The sequence below is a fragment of the Pituophis catenifer genome, unplaced genomic scaffold, assembly GCF_029215685.1.
Source record: "Pituophis catenifer annectens isolate HBS135680 unplaced genomic scaffold, rPitCat1.0.hap2 SCAF_11, whole genome shotgun sequence".
In the NCBI taxonomy this organism is placed as follows: Eukaryota; Metazoa; Chordata; class Lepidosauria; order Squamata; family Colubridae; genus Pituophis; species Pituophis catenifer.
In genome coordinates, this window is record NW_027256891.1 from 9,166,762 (window position 1) to 9,188,182 (window position 21,421).

The following is a 21,421-nucleotide window of genomic DNA, read 5'->3' on the forward strand; positions in this document are numbered from 1 at the left end:
CCTCCTGGGAATCTAGACTACATTCCCTCACACGTGGTTATTGCTGAGAATTCTGGGAACTAAGATCCAAATCTGAGAAGTACACCAGGTTGGGGGACTTTGCCTACATAAGAAACAGGAATTTGGACAGTGGTTGCAAATTGTGTCATAAATAATTCTGGTTTTAAGATTGGCCCCCTTAGCCTCAATTCAACAAAATCTACAGCTCAACAGATTTTAGTGATAACTCATTTTTTTGACCAAACTCTTAGAATTTAGTTTTGAAGATACGGAATACAGAAAAATCAATGTAAACCTACTCTAGAGAACAGACTTTATAAATGATCAACATATTAATTGTTGTTAACAAGTAGAAATTGGGGGACTGATTCTCTAAGGCATTTTAACTGCACTATTAGTGGTTGGAAATGTCTAAAAATATTTGGAAATTCACTTTTCTCTCCAATGACTTTGTATTCCAGCTGGGCTATTGATCTGTTGATCTGAACCAAAACCAAGATTGTGTTTTACACAAACCAGATAATACTCGTCCTGCAAACCAGACAATATTAGTCTTATTGTTTTGATTTAATCTGCAATTTTCCATAGTACTGTACTAAGAAAAATATTATTTTAAATGCCTTATGTGAATAATCTATTTTAAAACAAGGTACTGTGAAGAAAACTGCACTTATTCACCAGCTCCTTGGAAATTTGCCACTTACTCCTTACAAATTCAACTAAACTCTACATGTTTTGAGAAAAGACAGTGAAAATTGTCTTTTGCTTTGAGGGGGACAAGCACAGGGGAAAAACAGACACTACCTTCCTAATGTGACCGTCACTCAGAACCTTGGTTTCAGAACTGAATGTTTTTTAATTTAAATTTTAAATTTTTTCAATACAGAAAATTAAAATATAAACTCTGAAGGAAAAAATGGAGGTTTTATAAGGACAAAACAAAACTAATTAAAGACATTAAAAATGTGGATAGAAAACACACAACCCCCCCCCCCGAAACAGATATTATCCAACCACTGACAAACATATTGCTACAATAAAAGCATTTTTCCCCTTGCAAGTCAGGTCTCAGATTTATAAACTTCTATATCTATTTGCAACCAAGCTGACCTGTTTTACACAGAACCAAGTGTTTCTATTAAGGAACAAAATCTTACTGTGAAATTGGTCATGTATGTCCATTTAGATTAGAAGGATACACAAACTTTCAGTCTAGAAATGTTTGCCCTTCAAAGCCCCAGTTCTGAGCTCAGGAGGAATTCTTCTCACTTTATCAGAAGCATTCTGATACATTGGCTACCAGATGTTTTTTATTTTGAAACTGTTTTTAATTGGAAACTTTCAAAACAGGCCAGCTCAAGGCTGAAATATTTTGAGTTTGCACATAGCTTTGTACACTACTACGTTTTGGACCAGAATTCTTACTAGCTTGGCCAACCACCAGACATCAATGCTGCAAAAAGATAGACTGAGTAAATATACTTCTAAAGACAGGTGTTCAGACTATCCACTCCAAGTCAAAATCTTATAAAAAGACTAAAATGTCCAGCTGCTAACAATTCTCTCTCATTATACTTCCAACTTCAAAACAAAACAAAACAAACAACTTTGTGCAGAAGTTTCAGAATAGCAACTTCTGAAAAGGCTTACTTGTTTCTTGGATTTTACCATCCCTTTTACCGTTATCTGACCAATGGTTCATACAAAGCAGTGTTTCTCAGCCTTTTAAAATCCACACCCCCATTTGAAAATCAAAACTTTCACATCCCCCTTCAAACTAGCTGCCTCCAATAATTTCCTTCAAAAACTTAAAATGATCAAAATCCCAAAACTAAAACAGAAAAAACCAATTTGTAATTTTTGTTGTTCAGTCATTAAGTTATATCCGACTCTTTGTGACTCCATGGACCAGAGCACACAAGGCTCCTCTGTCCTCCATTGTCTCTTGGAGTTTGCCCAAATTCATGTTCCTTATGTCCATGACACCATCTAACCATCTCATTCTCTGCTGTCCCCTTCTCTTTTTGTCTTCAGTCTTTCCCAGCATCATTGTCTTCTCCAAGGCGTCCTCTCTTCTCATTAGGTGGCCAAAGTATTTGATCTTAGATTCAATATCTGTCCTTCCAAAGAACAGTCAGGGTTGATTTCCTTTAGGATTGGCATTTTAATAAACCCTATTTATTTTCAACTCCAAATTGGCTATTGCTTTTTAAAAGCATAGCCTTTTTCATTCCTACTTCTGGATTTCAGCTTCTCAACTCTTCTCTTTCCTTTCCTTCCCTTCCCCACCTTTTAGAAGAGGAAAGGACCTTTTTGAGATCTCCACATTCTCTTGAGATTTTGATATCTCAAGAATCTGTAGTTTAAAGAATCCCTCTCAAGAAATGAAAATCAATACCTCAGAGACAGCATTTTATATAGATGTACTTTTTTAAAAAAAGGTAAATAGAAAACAAATCAATACATATAAGTAGCAGAGGAAAACAAGCAAGCAAAAAGGACCTTAGATGGAAAAACCACTGTACCTGATTGGCCTGAGAAGTTGAAAAGTCATCATGGAAAGAATTCATCAGGAAGTTGAAACACAGCAAAAATTTGGAAGAACGCCGTTAGGGTTAGGATACAAAGGTTAATACACAGATGTTTGAACAACACCCACACAAATTTTTCTCAATTTGTGCTGGACTAGAGCTCCCAACAACCAGGCAACCATGGCCTTGGGAGGTTCCATAGAGGATGACTGGGAACTAAGTTCAATGCATATGCTAGAAAGGCTGATCCATTCAAAAGAGTGGGCAACAATCTTGACAGAGCCACCATTGAATGAATGATTTATCATGGATTCTAGTTTGTATTATCTACTTCAAGAGGGGAATAGAACACTTACACCAAAGAAAGTGGAACAGACATCATGGTAATGTTTTCCAGTGGGCCATAATCACCAGATTAGGAAACAGAATTAAATATAGACATTCCTAAAATGGTCTCTTATTAATGACATTAAATAAAAATTTCCTTATTTTTTTGACTTCAATAATAGGGTAGTCACCATAATTATAATGGTCTATGACCTCATCATCCCTAGCCACTGGTTATACTGGTTGGGACTTTGGAAGTTTCAGTTCAATTATTTCTGGAAACCCCAGAGTGAGGGAGGTGGAGCAGTGGTGTACTGTATAGCTCAGTATTATTTTTGTGGTTTATTTTTAATATTTTGGAGGATCCTCTGCTCCCCCCTTTAAAACAAATCTTCTCCAAAAAAAAACCCACCCATAATTACATGATGCTAATACCAACCAAGGAAAACATTAACCAAGAAGGATGTTCCAAGGCTTAAGTTGTCAAAAATTGCATCATTGCTAACTTACGTAAACAGCAGAAAAAGCTAAATTTTGGAAGAGAAGGATGAGATGACATTACAGCAACATTAACAGCAACAGATGAAGCTCATGCAGGTTGATATTGTTAGTTAAGTTTTAGCCAGGCATCAATTTCCACAAGAGAAAAGACAGGTAAATAATACACAATGATACAAATATTTGAAATACGCAGAAACAGTGGTCCCGTGGGGGGAAAAATAAATATGTGTAGAATAAAAACTCATCAGCTATGACGTATTGGGGCAGGTCCAGTGCTTGACAGACAGGTGAGTGAATGGTAGTTCAAGTGAGAGGATGCAGATTGTAGCTGCATCTCCATTAATGGCTGTGCTACATGCAGTGATTCATTTGAAGTGCTTGAATGCATAATGTAGGGAGGGGAGGATAATCCTAAGAGACCCATTTCCAGTCCTCAGATAAAATCTTGAGAAGATCTGCAGAGCAGCAGAGATCCACAAGATCAGGGAACTACTCTAAATATCAGTCTACATAGTGGCTAGCCCTGATGATCTTAGCTAGTTTGGCTAATGAAACATCTGCAAGAAAACAAGCAAACTCAGAGAGCACCAAGGTCCCCTCATGTCAACCGTGAGCTACAAATATTCTCCTTTATTAGTAAAATAATTTCTATTGTTACGAAGAAAGCTACATGTCCATATCCATAGGATTAAAGTTCAATTGGAATAATTGAACCTTTTCCAAATACTAAAACTGCCAACCACACACTATGGAGTTATTTTTGGCAGTCATCATGCAATCTGATGCAATGGACAAGTGCCAAATGATTAAAATATCAAACATATCCCCAGATAGCTATAATAACACCCTGAAGATCTCTTAAGTTCTCACCTGAAATATTGCCACAAACTTTTGCAAGAATCAGAACAATCAGAATAACAGAATAACAGAGTTGGGAAGGACCTTGGAGGAGGGGTGAAATCTAAAATTTTTCCCTACCGGTTCTGTGGGCGTGGCTTGGTGGGGGGGGGTGTCCTGTGACTGAGTGGGTGTAGCCAACTCAAAGTCACTCACAGCCACGCCCACTCAGTCATAAGACCCCCTCCCACCAAGCCACGCCCACAGAACCCAGTAGGAAAACTTTTTAAATTTCTATTCTGCCAGCGTGTCCTTACCTTTCTCCTGTGGCTCCGCCCCCCTGCCCCATTCCCCGACTCCTACTGCCCACCTTTCTCCCACAGCTGGCTGTCAGAGAAGGCAAGTGCCCGAAAGGTACCAGAATCGCTCACTCTCCTTGGTGAGTGAGAATGAGAGTGAGAGTGAGAGTGCACAAGCGCACACCGTTTATTTAATTCACTCATCAGCGGCAGGTTGGGTGTGTGCTTGCACAACCAGTGCGTGGACCAGAGCGGCTCATTCAAGAAGGAGAGTGAGCGACTCCGGTATCTTTTGGGCGCTTGCCTTCCCTGACAGCCAGGCGCAGGAGAAAGGTGAGCAGTAGGAGTTGGGAATGCACCATTTCCCGACGCCGGCCTTGCCGCGGAGCCGCTGCCGCTCACCCTTCACCACGTCGCTCTGCCCACCCGCCCCATTCCCTGGAGTTGGGGAATGCACCATTCCCTGACTCCTACTGCCCACCTTTCTCCCACAGCTGCTGTCAGGGAAGGCAAGCGCCCAAAAGGTACCGGAGTCACTCACTCTCCTTCTTGAAAGAGCCGCTCTGGTCCACACGCCAGCTGCACAAGCGCACATCCAACCTGCCACTGAATTAAATAAACAGTGTGCACTTGCAGAGCTGGCGCATGGACCAGAGCAGCTCATTCAAGAAGGAGAGTGAGTGACTCCAGTACCTTTTGGGCGCTTGCCTTCCCTGACAGCAGCTGCGGGAGAAAGGTGGGCAGAAAGGAATGGTGCATTCCCCGATTCTGGGGAATGGGGCGGGGGGGGGCAGACCCTCCAGCTTCCATTGCTACCGGTTCTCCAAACCACCGGTCATCATCGCTACCTACTCGCCCGAGCCGGTCCGAACCGGGAGCATTTCACCCCTGCCTTGGAGGTCTTCTAATCCAGGGGTCTCCAACAGTGGTGGGTTGCTCCCAGTTCTGTCCGGTTCTTTAGAACTGGTAGTAAAAGCAGCAGGACGCTCCGCCCACCTGCCCGGACATCATAAATGACGATCTGGGCATGCACAGAAGCACAAGCGCGTGCTCCTGTTACAAACCGATAGTAAAGGTAAGTAGAACCCACCCCTGGTCTCCAACCTTGGCAATTTTAAGACTTGTGGACTTCAACTCCCAGAGTTCCTCACTGGAGGAACTCTGGGAGTTGAAGTCCACAAGTCTTAAATTTGCCAAGGTTGGAGACCCGTCCTAATCCAATCCCAGACTCAAACAGGAGATCCTATACCAGTGATAGCGAAGCTTTTCGGCACAGAGTACTCAAACCAGAACGTCCGTGCGTGGGCCGAAGCGCTGAAAACCTGGCTGGTACGCATGCCGGGAACCAGAAGAGCAGCTGGCAATAGTGTGTGTGCCCACCTCTGGCACGTGTGCCATAGGTTCACCATCACGATCCTAAACCATATCACTAAAGCACTGTGAGGTTGGTGCTCTTTGAAAGCTTCAGATTTTATTTAGGAATTGCCACAGGTGCTACATTGCCAGGTCTGACTCAATGACCGTATGATCCATTGACATGGTGAACTGTTTTGCAGGCATTAGTAACTCTTTTTAAAATCTCTTTGCTCCACAGCCCAGAAATGAAAGATATCCTGTTGTCTTTTTAAAATAGGAACAATTAAATGGATATAATAGCAAATGAAAGAGATGCACAATGTTGGGTGTACTTTTGCCACGTAGTTGTGAACATGCAGTGAATCTTAAATTTCCAGGCACAGATTTTCTTGAAAGAAATAGAAATAGGGAGTTCACATTTTGCAGAATCGTGGTTTAAAATCAACTTGTGTTTTACAAATCATGCATGGTGTACAAGAAGAACCAAATCACACTAAAATTAATAGAGAAGAGATTTTGGTGCAATTTACCTGATAATGCTACTATTATGGCTAAGGGTTTAGGATTCAATGTTTCTCAAATTAAGACCCATTTAAATGCAACCTATTCTTAGAGCCCAGTAAAGTTCCTGTCATATAATTATTAAAGACTAACAATATCAGTTAACATTTATTTCTAACATACTCTTCAAGTGAAGCAAAATTGCATTCATAGAAAAACAATAGCTAGATGTAAGTACAGATAGTTCTCGAGTTAAAACCATTTGTATCTTCTGTAGACCTCTACATATCTAATGAAGAACTTGTTTTGGTTACCCTGGAGCTATTGGTCATTTGAACAATGGTTTCATATTACAGGTAGTTCTCCACTTAGAACAATTCATTTAGCGACCGTTCAAAGTTACAAAAGTACTGAAAAAAGTGAGTTATGACCATTTTTCAGTACAACCTTTACAGCCACATGATCCCAGTGGCCACATGATCAAAATACAGATGCTTGGCAACTGGTTCACATTTATGACCATGATCCCCTTTTGCGACCTTCTGACAAGCAAAGTCAATGGAGAAGCCAGATTCACTTAACAACTGGGTTACTAACTTAATAACTGCAGTGATTCACTTAACAACTGTGGCAAGAAAGGTCATAAAATGGGGCAAAACTCACTTAACAAATGTCTGACTTAACAACAGAAATTTTGGACTCAATTGTGGTTATAAGTCAAGAACCCACCAGTGTGTATCTATGGAGGATAAGCTATGCATCGATTGCATATTTTATCTTTTTTAGTTTATTTAAGATTGTTTTAATATTTAAACATTAATTATCCAATTTATTTAGCTCAGCTGAACTTTATGAAAAGCAACTCAAAGCAGGACCCTAAAACATTGCATTCCTTTCATTCCAGACTTTCCCAATCCAATTTTTCCAGGTGTGTTGGGATTATAATTCCCAGATAGATGTTGGCTTGGAATTCTGGGAGCAGGAGTTGCCAAAAGAGTTTGGAGAGTGCCAGGTTGGGGAAGATAAAGAATTCCCTTTCAGTAATTCATGCTGACAGGTCTAATTCCAATTGTCTCACTTACTAATTGGTTACTTGAACCCTTACCTGGTTGTCCTGCTGGTCCTGGAGGGCCAGGCGGACCAGGTGGTCCTTGGACACCAGTTCCTGGAATCCCTGGAGGTCCAACCAGCCCAGGCTGGCCACGTGGTCCTGGATCACCTAAGAAAAAGATTCCAAGAAACTAAATATTTCAAATGCTACATAGGTTCTTAGAAATAACATACTGAAATATGCATGTCCCAACATTCAATGAACTCTGAAATATCTCTGAAGCAGCTGGAAGGGCAAAGTTCCCTATTCATTATTGATTCTATTCAATGATTATTTTATTGAAAACTGGCTGGCCAGGAGAGGAAGGGAATATTTCTCTTTCAGAAATGCACCTACCTGGATCTTCAGTGAGACACCAGCCATGACTCCAGAGAAGGCAGTAGAGTTAACCAAGGTACTTTTGAGAACATTGACCATAGTATCCTTCTGGACCACCTTCAAGAGTCAGGGTGGGGGCATGGTGTTGCACTGGGTTAGGATGTTGGGTGAGCTGGAAAATGGATTCAGATTCTAAACATGTTCATATTTGGCCTTGGTTTGTGCTGTTTTTTTAATTGTGTTGTATAGTTTCATGTTTCATATTTATCCTGTTAGCTGACCAGTCCAGACTTACATCTGCAAATGAGGATGGATGGATGAATGAATGGATGGCAGACAGATGGATAGATAGATAAGATAGATAGATAGATAGAAAGATAGATGATAGATAGTGTCAGCCTCAGCTTTGCCTGCTTCAGCTGCCATAAGAAACGGGGGAGGGATTAGTTATGGGGGCGAAGGGGAGGGAAGATGCAGGAGGTGTTTTTCCATTGTAGGACGTGTCTTCCCAAGAAACGAAAGTGAATCTTCAAAGGGGACGGCTGACCAACTGCCCTACATTCCTGATGAATGAAGCTGCCAGACGTGATGCCACCTGACCTTTGGGAGACCTTTGGATTGGCTGATGATCAATGGACACGGGGGGGGGGGGAGAGAAGCTTAGTAGATGCTATTTCGCGCATTTTGCTCACTTCCAGCTTTACCTGGGTTGCTATCATTTCATATTCAGTAAAAGTACTAATCTCTTCAAAAATGATTGAGTTTGGGATTTCCTTTCCTGGATATTGAAGGAAGCATACCTGACATTAAGCTGGAAGTCACATCCAGTCATCCCGGACAAAAACCGAGGGGACTGTAAATCCAAAATATGTCAGATCGAGGAAGTGATGGAGAAGAGCAAATGGGGGCAGTGAGTTCAACGGCAGCCGCACTCCAAGCGGAGAAAGAGACTGCAGAATGGTTGGAAAGACTCCGTTTAGAGCCGGAGGAAGCTAGATGGTTGAAAGGAGTGGGGAGACTGCCAGACTGGGGGGAGGACCCCCAGGGAGTGACGACTTCCAGACCCCGAAAAAGGGAGGCAGTGTGGATGCAACAGCAAAAGGAATGTCTCATGATGGAACAAGCCTTGCAGCTTATCCGTGATGTAGAAGAAAGCAGGAAAAACCGTGAGTCTTTGGGAATTCCTGTGGAGAAGGGGGGGGCAGGCCCCATGGGGGAGCCAGAAGAGACAGCCTGCGGGGGAGAGGAAGAGTTTGAGGAAGAAACATCCCAGGCTTCGGCAGCTCAAGGGAGAGATGCAGCCGGCCAGAGAACCCCAGCCCTGCAGGCCCCCCCCCCCCCGCAGACGTAAAAAGCCAAAAATCCCCCCCCTTCCTGGGAAGTATGATGGAAATCCTAAAGCATTGGGATTTTTCCTGACCCAAGTGTGGAACCACATGCAGGATTGGGGGGAGGACTATGAATCAGAGGCTGCTAAAGTGAGAAGCGTCGCGAATGCCCTAGAGGGAGCAGCTGCTGAGTGGATGGTGGTTCTCCACAATAACAACTCCCTCTTGCTGAGAAATTACAACCAGTTCATGGGGGCCCTTAGGAAGCGTTTTGAAGACCATTTAACTGAACAAAAGGCGAGACTCAGAATGAAGAGTATTCAGCAGGGCCAGAGACCAGTGGCAGAGTATATCCAAGAGTTTCGTGAACTGGCACCCTATATGACAGGCTGGTCAGAAATGGCTCTTTTGGAGAGTTTCAAGGATGGGTTGAATGAAGAGATATATCGAGACTGCAGAAGCATGGGGGTCCCCGAAGATTTGCATAGATGGTACATAGTAGCTGAGGATGTGGAGATCGAGCTGAGACTGAGCGAACTCCGAGGAAGGCGTATGGGGGACCAGTCATCCTCTTTCCACCATAAAGGGACACCAAAGATGACTAGGGGGAAGTCCGAATTCAAACCCAAGTCAAAGCCCTTCACCTGTTTCAAATGTGGGAAAGAGGGTCACCGGGCTGCTGAATGCTTCTCCAAGCCACCGCCAAAAACTATCCGGGGCCGGCCCGAAGAAAGGCGACAAAATACCCGCCAAAACCCGCAGCACCGCCCTGAAAGGAGAAGTCGTTGAGTTCACTCCCCGAAACCAGGGTGAGTTGGGAACTCCGACCAACGATGACGACAGCGAGACGGACTCCGACTCCGACACTGACGATCGGGTGAGTCACACGGAGGAACCATTACTCATCCCCGTAGAAATAAGAGTGCCCTCCACAGGGACTCACGCGCAATTGTTAGCCCTGTTGGACTCGGGGTGCACTAGGTGCATAATTAGCCCCAAAGTAGTGGAGGAAATGGAACTGAGACTAAAAACTTTAAAAAGACCCATTGCATTTTGTCAATTAGATGGGTCGATTGCAGGAGGGGGCCCAGCTAGCTTTATGACCGAACCCCTTGAACTGCAATTGGGGAATCATGTAGATAATCTCAGATTTATTGTAGCCCCTGGTATGGAAAGACCCCTCATTCTAGGACTGCCCTGGCTTCGAAAATGGAACCCATGAGTAAATTGGAAGATGGGGGTCCTGCGCATCCGCACAGCAGAACCAACTCCAGAAAAGGAAGCCCCCCCCCCCCGAGAGACGACATAAAACCAGAAAGGGTGGCAGTAGCCATTAACTATATTGAGGGAGAAGAGAAAATCCCAAAGGAATATTGGGATCTCAAGGAAGTTTTTAGCGAAAAGGCATCGGATGCTCTGCCTCCCCACAGGGCCACCGACTGCACCATTGAAATACTCCCTGGGGTGAAGCTTCCCAAACCAAAAATTTACCCCATGACGCCTCGAGAATTGGGGGAATTGCAAAATTTTATTGACAAAAACTTAGAACAGGGATTCATCGAACGAGCCAAACCCAAGATGGCGGTGCCAGTAATGTTCCGCGAAAAGAAAGATGGATCCTTTCGTTTAGTAATTGATTATAGAAATATGAATGCGATTTGCGTAGAAAATGTCTACCCCCTCCCACTCCTGAAGGACATGTTAGCCCATTTAGGGAAGGGAAAAATTTTCACCAAACTTGATTTAAGAGAGGCATACTACCGAGTGAGAATAAAAGAGGGAGATGAATGGAAGACAGCATTTAATTGCCCACTAGGATATTTCCAGTTTAGAGTACTCCCTTTTGGACTACAGGGAGCCCCGGCTGTATTCATGCAGTTGATCAACGAAGTATTGCACGAGCACCTGTATAAGGGGGTGTTGGTCTATTTGGATGACATTCTGATCTATTCTGACAACATGGCCGACCATGTAAAATTGGTTCGAACGGTCTTGAAGAAACTCAGAGCAGCTGAACTCTATGCCAAACTTTCTAAATGTGAATTTCACCAAGACAAAATCGACTATCTTGGATATCGTATATCGCATGAGGGAATAGAGATGGACCCTGAAAAGGTCCGGGCAGTGCTGGAATGGGCCGCACCGCACACCCGTAAACAGTTACAGAGTTTCTTAGGGTTTTGCTAACTTTTATAGACAATTTATCCCCTCTTTCACGAAAATCGCACTGCCAATTATAGACTTGCTAAAAACCAAAGGGGAAGTAAGGCCCAAACCCTCGAAACCACTAGAATGGACTATGGACTGTCAAGCTGCTTTCGAAAAATTGAAACGACTGTTTGCGGCTGAACCTGTGCTCAAACACCCCGACATGGAACAACCTTTTGTAGTACAAGCTGATGCCAGTGACGTAGCTGTAGGAGCAATACTCTTGCAAAAGAATGAAAATGGGATATTACAACCCTGTGCTTACACATCCCGTAAACTATCAGACACGGAAAGGAGATGGGCCATATGGGAGAAAGAAGCGTTTGCAGTTAGATGGGCGCTGTTAACATGGAGACAATTTTTAGAAGGGGCAAAACACCCTTTCGAGGTGTGGACTGATCATAAGAATCTAGAAGCATTAAAAACACCACGCAAACTATCACCAAAACAGGCTTGTTGGGCCCAACACTTCAAGCGCTTCAATTTCACTTCACGTTACCTTCCTGGTGGGAAAAACTTCATGGCGGACGCACTTTCCAGATTGCCGCAGTACAATAGCACCAAGAAGGAAGTGGTTCAACCAATGATCCCCTTGACACAATTGGCAACACCTATCACTACCAGAGCGCAGAGTAAAACCGAACCAGAACTCTCGGGGGATTTGCTCGAAAATTTGCGAGAAGCGCTGAAAACTGACGAGTGGTTTAAGAACCACTCGAATGAATGCACACTTTGTGACGGACTAGCTTGGGTTGGATCGAAATTGTATGTTCCAATCACATTAAGGACAACCGTATTGAAATATGCTCATGATGCCAAGGCCGCAGGACACTTTGCGTTTGTCAAGACTCTACATCTTGTTAAGAGACAATTTTGGTGGCCTGCACTTAAAAAGGACATAGAGGCATATGTGGCTAGCTGTCCAGTATGTGCCTCGGCTAAAAGACCTCCAGGGAAACCCCCTGGATTACTGCAAAGTGTGGCTAGACCGAACGCCCCATGGAAGGAAATATCTATGGATTTTATTGTGGATTTACCAGAGAGTGAGGGCTGCACTGTCATTTGGGTAGTAACTGATTTGTTTTCCAAACAAGTACATTTCATCCCTTGCTCAAAGATCCCCTCGCAAAACTGTTTATTCGGCAGATTTACCGACTACATGGATCTCCGAAAAGAATAATTTCTGACAGGGGTGTGCAATTTACTTCCAGCTTCTGGAAAGAGTTTTTGAAGTTGATAGGCTCCGCACAGGGGCTAAGTTCCAGTCACCACCCTCAGACAAATGGGGCCTGTGAAAGAACCAATGGGGTGCTAGAACAATACCTGAGGTGTTACGTAAATTACCAGCAAGACAATTGGGTAGACTTGTTGCCATTTGCAGAAGTGGCATATAATAATTCCGTACACAGTAGCACCGGATTCACTCCTTTTAAGGTCGTGTCGGGCCAGGATTTCGTACCCATTCCCGAGTTACCACAAGATGATCCCCAGAATCCCTCCTTGATGGATTGGATTGAACAATTAAAGAGCACATGGGCAGTAACTCGGAAGGCATTAGATGAGGCACACCGGGCTCATAAGGCACAAGCCGATAAGAAAAGGTCCCCAGCTCACATTTATAAAGTGGGGGATAAAGTCTATTTATCTACTAAATACTTACAGACTACCCAGAAGTCCAAAAAGCTAGGGCCTAAGTATGTGGGACCATTTCGTGTGATTAGACTGATTAATCCAGTAACGGTTGAATTGGAATTGCCAAAAACGTTGAGACGTATACATCCTGTATTTCATGTTAGTTTATTGAAACCTGAACACTCGTCTCCCCTAAGGGCTGACCAAAGGGCTGACCCCTCCAATTTCCATTCTCATAGAGGGGGAGCAACATTTTGAAGTTAAGGAAATTTTGGACTCTAGAAAACACCATGGTAAAATCCAATATCTGATTGCCTGGAAACATTTCCCTTTGTCTCAGGCTGAATGGGTGAATAAACGGGATGTCCGAGCTCCCAAGAAAGTACAGCAATTCTATACCAAATACCCAGATAAACCTTAATTATTGTATATATTCTGTTTCTCTCTCTTTTCTTTCCTCTATTTAGGAATAACGTCTCTTCTGCAAGAGGGGCCCAATGTCAGCCTCAGCTTTGCCTGCTTCAGCTGCCATAAGAAATGGGGGAGGGATTAGTTATGGGGGCGAAGGGGAGGGAAGATGCAGGAGATGTTTTTCCATTGTAGGACGTGTCTTCCCAAGAAACGAAAGTGAATCTTCAAAGGGGACGGCTGACCAACTGCCCTACATTCCTGATGAATGACGCTGCCAGACGTGATGCCACCTGACCTTTGGGAGACCTTTGGATTGGCTGATGATCAATGGACACGGGGGAGGGAGAAGCTTAGTAGATGCTATTTCGCACGTTTTGCTCACTTCCAGCTTTACCTGGGTTGCGATCATTTCATATTCAGTAAAAGTACTAATCTCTTAAAAAATGATTGAGTTTGGGTTTTCCTTTCCTGGATATTGAAGGAAGCATACCTGACAGATAGATAGATAGATAATTGAAATAAATATAGACAAAAGGAAATAGACGGATGATAGGTAGAATCAGACTTCTAGACCTAGCAATGTTTGTACATTTAGAGAAAGAATCACATTTTTTGAAACTCAATCTCCTTCCTGGAGTTCTGTTCTCATCAACAGGCATTGTCAACTGTCACATTTGACAGCTATATTCCAGTGACATCTGGAGAACAGAGTTTGCTCTACTTAGAAACTGATTCTCTTGACCTTGTCTGGAGTCAAAACTAAATAGAATGGGTAGGATAGGCTCTAAGCCAAACCAGGTCAAGAAGAGGTAATGAAGATAATGGAACCACTATTATCAAAAAATCCACCTGGCCCTATCCGTGAAACCATCAAGAGTGGAATGTAAATCAAAGAAAAAAAATTATGTTGTCTTAAGTCAAAGGAATAAGGTTTTAAAACCTTTCCTTCATTACACTCTTTATAACATTAGTTTTACAAGTCTATGTTGCCTTTTCCCATTATAATACTTCTCCACAGCTATGAAGATAGGTTCTAGCTACAGCAAAATATGGTTTGGAGAAGAACATCAGGGATGGTTTCAATCCTGGAGGACCGGTCAACTGAAGATCAAGTTTTGTTGATTCAGCTATCATGCTGAACTCATATTGACCCTGATCTGATCTGATTCTTCATGGGTCCAAAAAAAAAGCAAAACAGTCTACAGAAAACCAGAAGACAGCCTTAAACCGAATCCCTACATTTAAGTCACACTCATCTGAATTGACTGGTGGCACCACCAAGTAGCCTCTTTTGTACCTTTAGTTCCAGGAACTCCATCAAATCCTGCCCGTCCTGGGGAGCCAGGGTTTCCTGGGAAGCCAGGCACACCTTTGGCACCTTGTGCTCCTTTGAAACCTGGGGGACCAGGTGGCCCTGTGGGGCCTGGAACACCAAATCCTCGCTCTCCCTGAAATGTCAGATAGCAAAAAGTTAGTTCAGAATATTTTTTCTCAGCTCTGCAGTCCATCCTATGCTTCCTACTGTTGTATTTGACTGCCTTGCTTACAAAGAGAGGTCTGTAAACAACTTAACTGTTGTTAAATAAATAACTAAATAAATAAATAAATAATAAATGTTAAATAAATAAATAATAAATGTTGTTAAATAACTGTTCAGTTATCACACATCTTCATAATCTGACGACAACCTAGCACAAGATTTATTCTGTCCAATGTGCCAATAGGTGGATAAAAAAATAATTTAATTATTAAAATTTTAATTTTTAATTCTACAAGTTTAACTCTTAACATTTTAATTTTTACATGCTGTTTTTATACAAGTAGTCATCAACTTACGACCACAATTGAGCCCAACGTTTATGTTGCTAAGTGTCAAGTGAGTTTTGCCCCATTTTATGACTTCTCTTGCCACATTTATTAAGTGAATCACTGCAGCTGTTAAATTAATAGCACCGCAGTTAAGTGAATCTGGGCTTCCCATTGACTTTTCTTGTTAGAAGGTTGCAAAAGGAGATCATGTGGCCCCGGGATACTGTGATTGTCATAAATGTGAGTCAGTTATCAAGCCTCTGAATGTAAATCAGTGACCATGGGAATGCTGAAACGGTCATAAGTGTGAAAAATGGTCATAAGTCACCTTTTTCAGTGCCATTGTAACTTCAAATGGTCACTAAGTGAACTCTTATAAATTGAGGACTACCCGTATTGTGATGTTTTATTCTACAGCACCCAGAGTGCTTTCTCTTTGAGAAAGGTAAGGAAATTCAGAAATATAAAAATAAAAAATAAAGAACTAAATAAAACTTTACTGCTGCTTCTCAGATACTTGCAAGTGAATTTTAATCTCTGGGCTCTGCCCAAAACACCCCGGTTCCCATCGATATATCACAATGGGGGCAAATGGGAAACCTAGCATCTTTTAGTTCCACTGTAGGCAACCACGGTTCTCAGAGCTGCATGCGATCCCAGGATTTCAAGCACTCTTTACCCACAGTTGCCAAAAAAATGTTACTATGGTTTCCTGCTATTTTGAGATAGGAAGCATGCAAAACCTGCAAGAGAAACCAGGACATTGTGGTTTCCACCTAGTTAGGTTTGCTGTGGCCTTTCACCAAAATCTTAAGGGTCAAATTCTAACAGCCATTGTAGATTTAGTTCTTGGCTCAGAATGATTCTGGATTTCCTTCACAGAACCAGGAAGTCTGATCAGTCTAGGAAAGGTCCAAGGCCATCTTTACATCAATTAATTCACCTTCCCTGACCTGATGCCCCTCAGATGCATTGGGATTCCAGTCCTTCAACATAGCACAACTATCTTGAACACATCAGGCGGTGGTGGAAGACAAAGAGGACCTTTTACACCAAAACAAGCAAATCTTCTCCACAAACCTTCTGTCCTTTCTCTCCAGGCAATCCAGGGGCTCCATCAGCTCCTGGTCTTCCAGAGTTTCCTGGAAGTCCAGGTTCACCTGATAAACCAGGCAAACCTTTAAAAAAAGATAAACAGATTAGAGGGCAATGACAATAAACTCCAACCCAATCCAATAAACTCTTCCCTTCCCTTCTCTCCCCCTGCCTCTCCCTCTCCCCCACCTCTCTTTCTACAGCATGCTTGCACTGTAGTTCAGTCATCCTTTGGCAACTCCTGCTCCAACCAGTACATCACACTGCCTTTATAGAACAGGAATGAGACCAACCTTTGGGCCCTGGTGGACCTGGGAGTCCAATGCCAGGGAAGCCGGGTTCACCTTTTTGGCCGGGGATTCCTGACAACCCAGGTGATCCAGGCTGACCACGGTCTCCTGGTAAGAAATATATTTCAGTCATCAAATCCACTGATCACCCCTATCAGTAAACTCTGGTTAATGACAATTTCTCAGCCATTTTGGTGCTGCATCCACCAGCCGTACTGAATACTACATTCCAGGGAAGGAAAAAGAGAGACTGCTTGACTTTGCTAATTTGATGAGCAAACTGTTGATGGGCAAAGCCTTAACTTATCCACAAAACCCAGAAGAGAAACTCAGGCAGATGACCTGAAGGTATCCATCTGGCAGCAGCTGAGACTTCAAAAGGTGAAAAATATTTGGGTGTCAATCTCATGCATGCAGACAAAAGAGGAAAAATTCTTGCAGTAGACTCCCTTGAGCACATACATGCCATGAATTCACACATGAAAGACCCCAATCCAAGTAGGAAAGGGGAACCAGGGAGAGACTGTAACCTCTTCCTCACCCTCTGCCCACTCAAAGTGGGTAAAACTATATATATATAATGATACGAAGATTCTACTGAAACATCAGCCTTAGAATTTTTAAGTTGGAGAGTACTATCCAAGGTTGCTCATTGCGATATTGTGCATTAATTCACTATTTTACTTTCTTGGCTTTCTTATGATATTTGTTGTGAAGTTCTCTTTCTATTCTCTATTGACCTTTGTCTTGGGGCTCTTTCTCTGGATGGGCCTTCTTTGTCCTCTACAATGAAGCAAGTAGAAATGTCTAATCTGCAGCATCTTGGCTACTCTTTAACTTATCCTTAGCCTGTCTCCCATAACACATGCCTGACCAATTTGATCTTATGGAGTTGGTGCATTCTGGGTCCCTTTGATTGAACAATGCATTTCTCAGGATTCTGGAATTGTACCTTCTGTAGGAGATGACCAGGCTGAGTCTGAGGGAGCGGCCAAGTGCGCAATCAGTCTCAAATCCCTTCATGCCAAGAGATCTACTATAAGTCCAGCCCACCTTGAATTCCATTGACTTTTATCTACTGCCAATTTGCTTTGACTGTTAGTAGTTCAGATTCTTGTAGAGAGCATTAGCGTTAACAGACCTGTAGTTATTTGAACTTCCTTGGCTCCTGATTTCTTGTACCTGACACCTTCTCGGTACCAGTGCTTATCCACTAGAATGAGGTTCCTTCAAGATTCATATGACCCACACTCTGCTGTATTTTTAGAAGAGCCATGAAGACTTGCTCTTCACCCAGGCCTTTGGTGAGGGAGAAGGAGACCCTTCGCTTCATGGTGCTTGCCAATTTTTATCTTTTATTGTAAATTCTTGGATTGTTGTGAGCAGGTTTAATAAATAACAGGTGGATAAAAAGGCCAAATCCAGTCTAAACATCTGGCTAATTATACAACCAACCAGGGTAACAATTCAGAAAACTTCCTGGTCTTCCATAATTATACTAAAATTGGGACTAAGAAGAAGTGGGTGGTTAGAACTTAACCTAAAATCCCTTCCTCCAGAAACAAAACTGACTTTGTTATGTTGTCAGGAAATATGGCAGCTTTTTACCTGGAAAACCATCTTCCCCATTTCTGCCTGGGGGTCCCGGAAGCCCTGGAGGTCCTTTTTCAGGAACAGATTGTGCAGGTTCACCTTTGGGCCCTAAAAGTATCAGAAAAACAGCAAGAGGAAAGCTGCTTATATTTCATAACAAAACTCAAACAGAATGGGACTATCGTCCCATATTTTGTATTTTAGATTCATCTTCCAATATTTTTTGTTGGTAGAATGGATTTGCACTTCCTCTAATAATGTAACCTGTAGGAGAAGAAGAGGCTGCAGGGTGGGATTAAATGTATCATCAGTTTAGAATCAGTACATTGTCACAAAAAACTTTAAGTCCAGCCTCCCATTAATTTCATCACCCTCATCTAGTGCCAATTTAGCTTTGATTGTGACAAGATTCTTGTACAGAGGTAGTAATAATAAACTCTTCTGTACTTTCACACATACACCTTGACAAGGTGCAAAGCCATCTGAGTTAAACACTGTTGACTCTCCAGTTAGATGGAGTGCAGGACTTCAAACTCCTCTCTTCTATTGAAATAAATATTCCAGACAAATGATGTTTCATCAATCTGAGTGTTGTGGCCTGTCAGCCGCTGGCCCCTCCAGCAGCCGAATCAGAGGAGGAAGAGGCGTGGGAGTCAGGGTCAGCATTAAGGCAACCTGAGAAGAGGGAGGGACCGAGGGAGAAGAGGGAATGGAGCTGGCAGAGACAGAGAGAGACAGAGATGGAGCCTGGGCCGTACATGATGCGCAGATGCACAGAAGGCAGAAGAGAGGAGAGGAGTGGAAACCCATGGGCCGATCCTCAGGACGGAAGAGCCACCTCTGCTAGCGAACCCCACCTTAGCTCTGGTCATAAAAGGCAGGGCGCGGAGATGAATAGATGTGGCAGACAACTATTCATCTCCCTGCCGGACAGACTTGTTAGCCTGCGGTGAGAGAGAAACTTTTTGCCGGGGCTGCTGGCACTCCTAAAAAAGGAATCTTTGAGTTAACTTCAGAGGGTTTGTCGTGTTTGGAGAGCTGGGTCAGAACACTGAGCAGGCAGTTTGTAATAGGCATCTAGGAGGAAGGTACCTACCTGGAGCACCTGGCGAACCTGAACGTCCAGGAACGCCTTGAAGCCCCTTTTCTCCTGGAGGTCCTTGCGGTCCAAATCCGGGAGGGCCTGGAGGCCCTCGCTCTCCACCAAGCCCAGGAAGACCTGGATCCCCAGTAGGCCCCCGGTCTCCTTTGAAAGCAATGCTACCCTAGGGCAACAAAAAAAAAAAAAAGATTGTCTTGATTAAGCTACCATAAAACCCATAGATTGGTTTCACCATGATCTAGTTACTTGTAGGATCACACACTTTACTGACCCCAAAGCAACCCATCAACCCACCAAGTCATTATGCCGTTTACTAGGCAAGAGGTGAACCAGGTGATCAAAGGCAATAGGAGTCTTTGAGTCATTGAAATCCAAATGTCTTGCCCTTGAAACATGGTTATTATTACTATTAAATTTACTTGCCACCTACCTTGCCATGGGGCTACTTTAGATGGCTCACAACCATACAAAACGAAGAAATAAAAAGGAAGCTTAAACAAAATGAAATTAAAATAGAACAAGAAAATTAACAAGAAAAAAGAAAACAAAGAAAATACATTAAGTCATAAATAAATAAAGCGCCATGGTGGCACAGTGGTTAGAATGCAGTATTGCAGGCTAATTCTGCTGACTGCCAGCAGTTCAATCATGACCTGCTCAAGGTGAACTCAGCCTTTCATCCTTCCGAAGTCAGTAAAATGAGGACCCAGATTGTTAGGGGCAAAATGCTGATTCTGTAAACCGCTTAGAAAGGGCTGTAAAAGCACTGTGAAGCAGAATATAAGTCTAAGTGCTCTTGCTAAAAAAGATGTGAGTGGGGGGAGCAGAGAGTGGGGGTGGGGAGGTAGATTCTGTTATCAATCTAGCAGCCACCTTCAGAGTCAAAATTCTCCATTGGGTTCCCAGGCCAATTTGCAGAGCCAGGTCAGAAAGATAGGAGATTGTGGCCAAATTTTACCCCAGAGGGCAGGATGCTCCAAAGGGCAGGGGGGAAAAGCAGATACTCTGAATTTGAAATAGGTTACTTTGACAATTCATGAAAAGTTTCAAGCTTGAAATGGTCTCCTTTTCCTTCTTGAAACACTTATTCAGTTAGAGCGGTCTCAGGGATAAATTGTTTCCAGAATGGGCACTCTGGGAAGCATCCGCACATAATTTGGTACCAAGTTTCAGTTCAGTTCCTAAAGAAATTTTCTCCATCAGCACCTAGTTATTCTCGGGATATTAGACTTGGAAATTCCTGATTGAGACTTATCATCATAGGATTCCAAAAATTATGCCATCTTCACTGACTTACTGGCTCGCCCTTGGGTCCAGGAGGACCTGGGAATCCATCTTTCCCAGGAGAAGCATCTAAGCCAGGCAGCCCTGGAGGACCTGGGAAACCTGGATTTCCCTTTTCGCCTTTCATTCCAGGGAAACCAATCATGTCACCTGGATCACCTTTAGTACCAGGACGTCCAGGAGGACCTGTAGGGCCGGGAGGACCCTAGAGACAAAACAAGAATGATTTTAGTCCTTAGGATTGCAGGCCTTTGGTCCTTTGCTCTCCCTCCATTCCTAGGCAGGCTTCTGCCAAGAACACTCGTGGTGCTTACTTGAGGCCCGATAGCTCCAAACACACCAGAAACACCTTTGTCACCCTTTGGGCCAGGAAAACCAGGAGCCCCTGGGATCCAAAACAGAAAGAAGAGATTAATGGCACAGGAAAGAAAACATTATCCCCAAGTTCCAAAGGATTTTGGGGGGATTTCCCCCCTCCTTGAAAACATTTCATTTGGATGAGAAGCAAAATGTTCTGAAAAACTAAAGAAGCTTCTTGGATGAGAAGTGAAACATTTTCAAGGGAAAAAAAACAAGCAAGTCCAGTTGCCTTTTAGAAAAGCACCATTGGGACAATCATAACCTGGATGATTGAGAATCTCCACAGATATTATCCTCATGGCTGAGTCCATGTTAGCCTGCAGGGCAAGGAGGGGCAACCTAGGTCCACAGCTGGTAATACCTGGTTTTCCAAAAGCGTTACCCAAATCCAGCAGCACACTGCTCCAAAATCGCTTGCAAGGTCTTTACTGACCACAGTCTATTTTAAACTTGTTGACACGGATATGGGACTTAATTCCTAGAATACCCCAGCGAGCATTCTGGGAGAAGACATCCGCATATCCTGAA

General features: G+C 43.1%; 1 protein-coding gene across 1 annotated transcript in view; it reads right to left on the reverse strand.

Annotated features, from left to right (window-relative positions):
* The window catches only part of COL4A5 (collagen type IV alpha 5 chain), a 137,196-nt gene that overhangs the window by 37,524 nt on the left and 78,251 nt on the right, over positions 1-21,421 (reverse strand). The window contains exons 23-30 of the mRNA XM_070952119.1: positions 20,848-20,918; positions 20,547-20,738; positions 19,244-19,412; positions 18,163-18,255; positions 16,558-16,662; positions 16,250-16,347; positions 14,658-14,808; positions 7,458-7,571 (exon numbers count right to left, since the gene is read on the reverse strand). Of these exons, the coding sequence (XP_070808220.1) occupies positions 7,458-7,571; positions 14,658-14,808; positions 16,250-16,347; positions 16,558-16,662; positions 18,163-18,255; positions 19,244-19,412; positions 20,547-20,738; positions 20,848-20,918 (993 nt within the window). The remainder of the gene's footprint in view (positions 1-7,457; positions 7,572-14,657; positions 14,809-16,249; positions 16,348-16,557; positions 16,663-18,162; positions 18,256-19,243; positions 19,413-20,546; positions 20,739-20,847; positions 20,919-21,421) is intronic.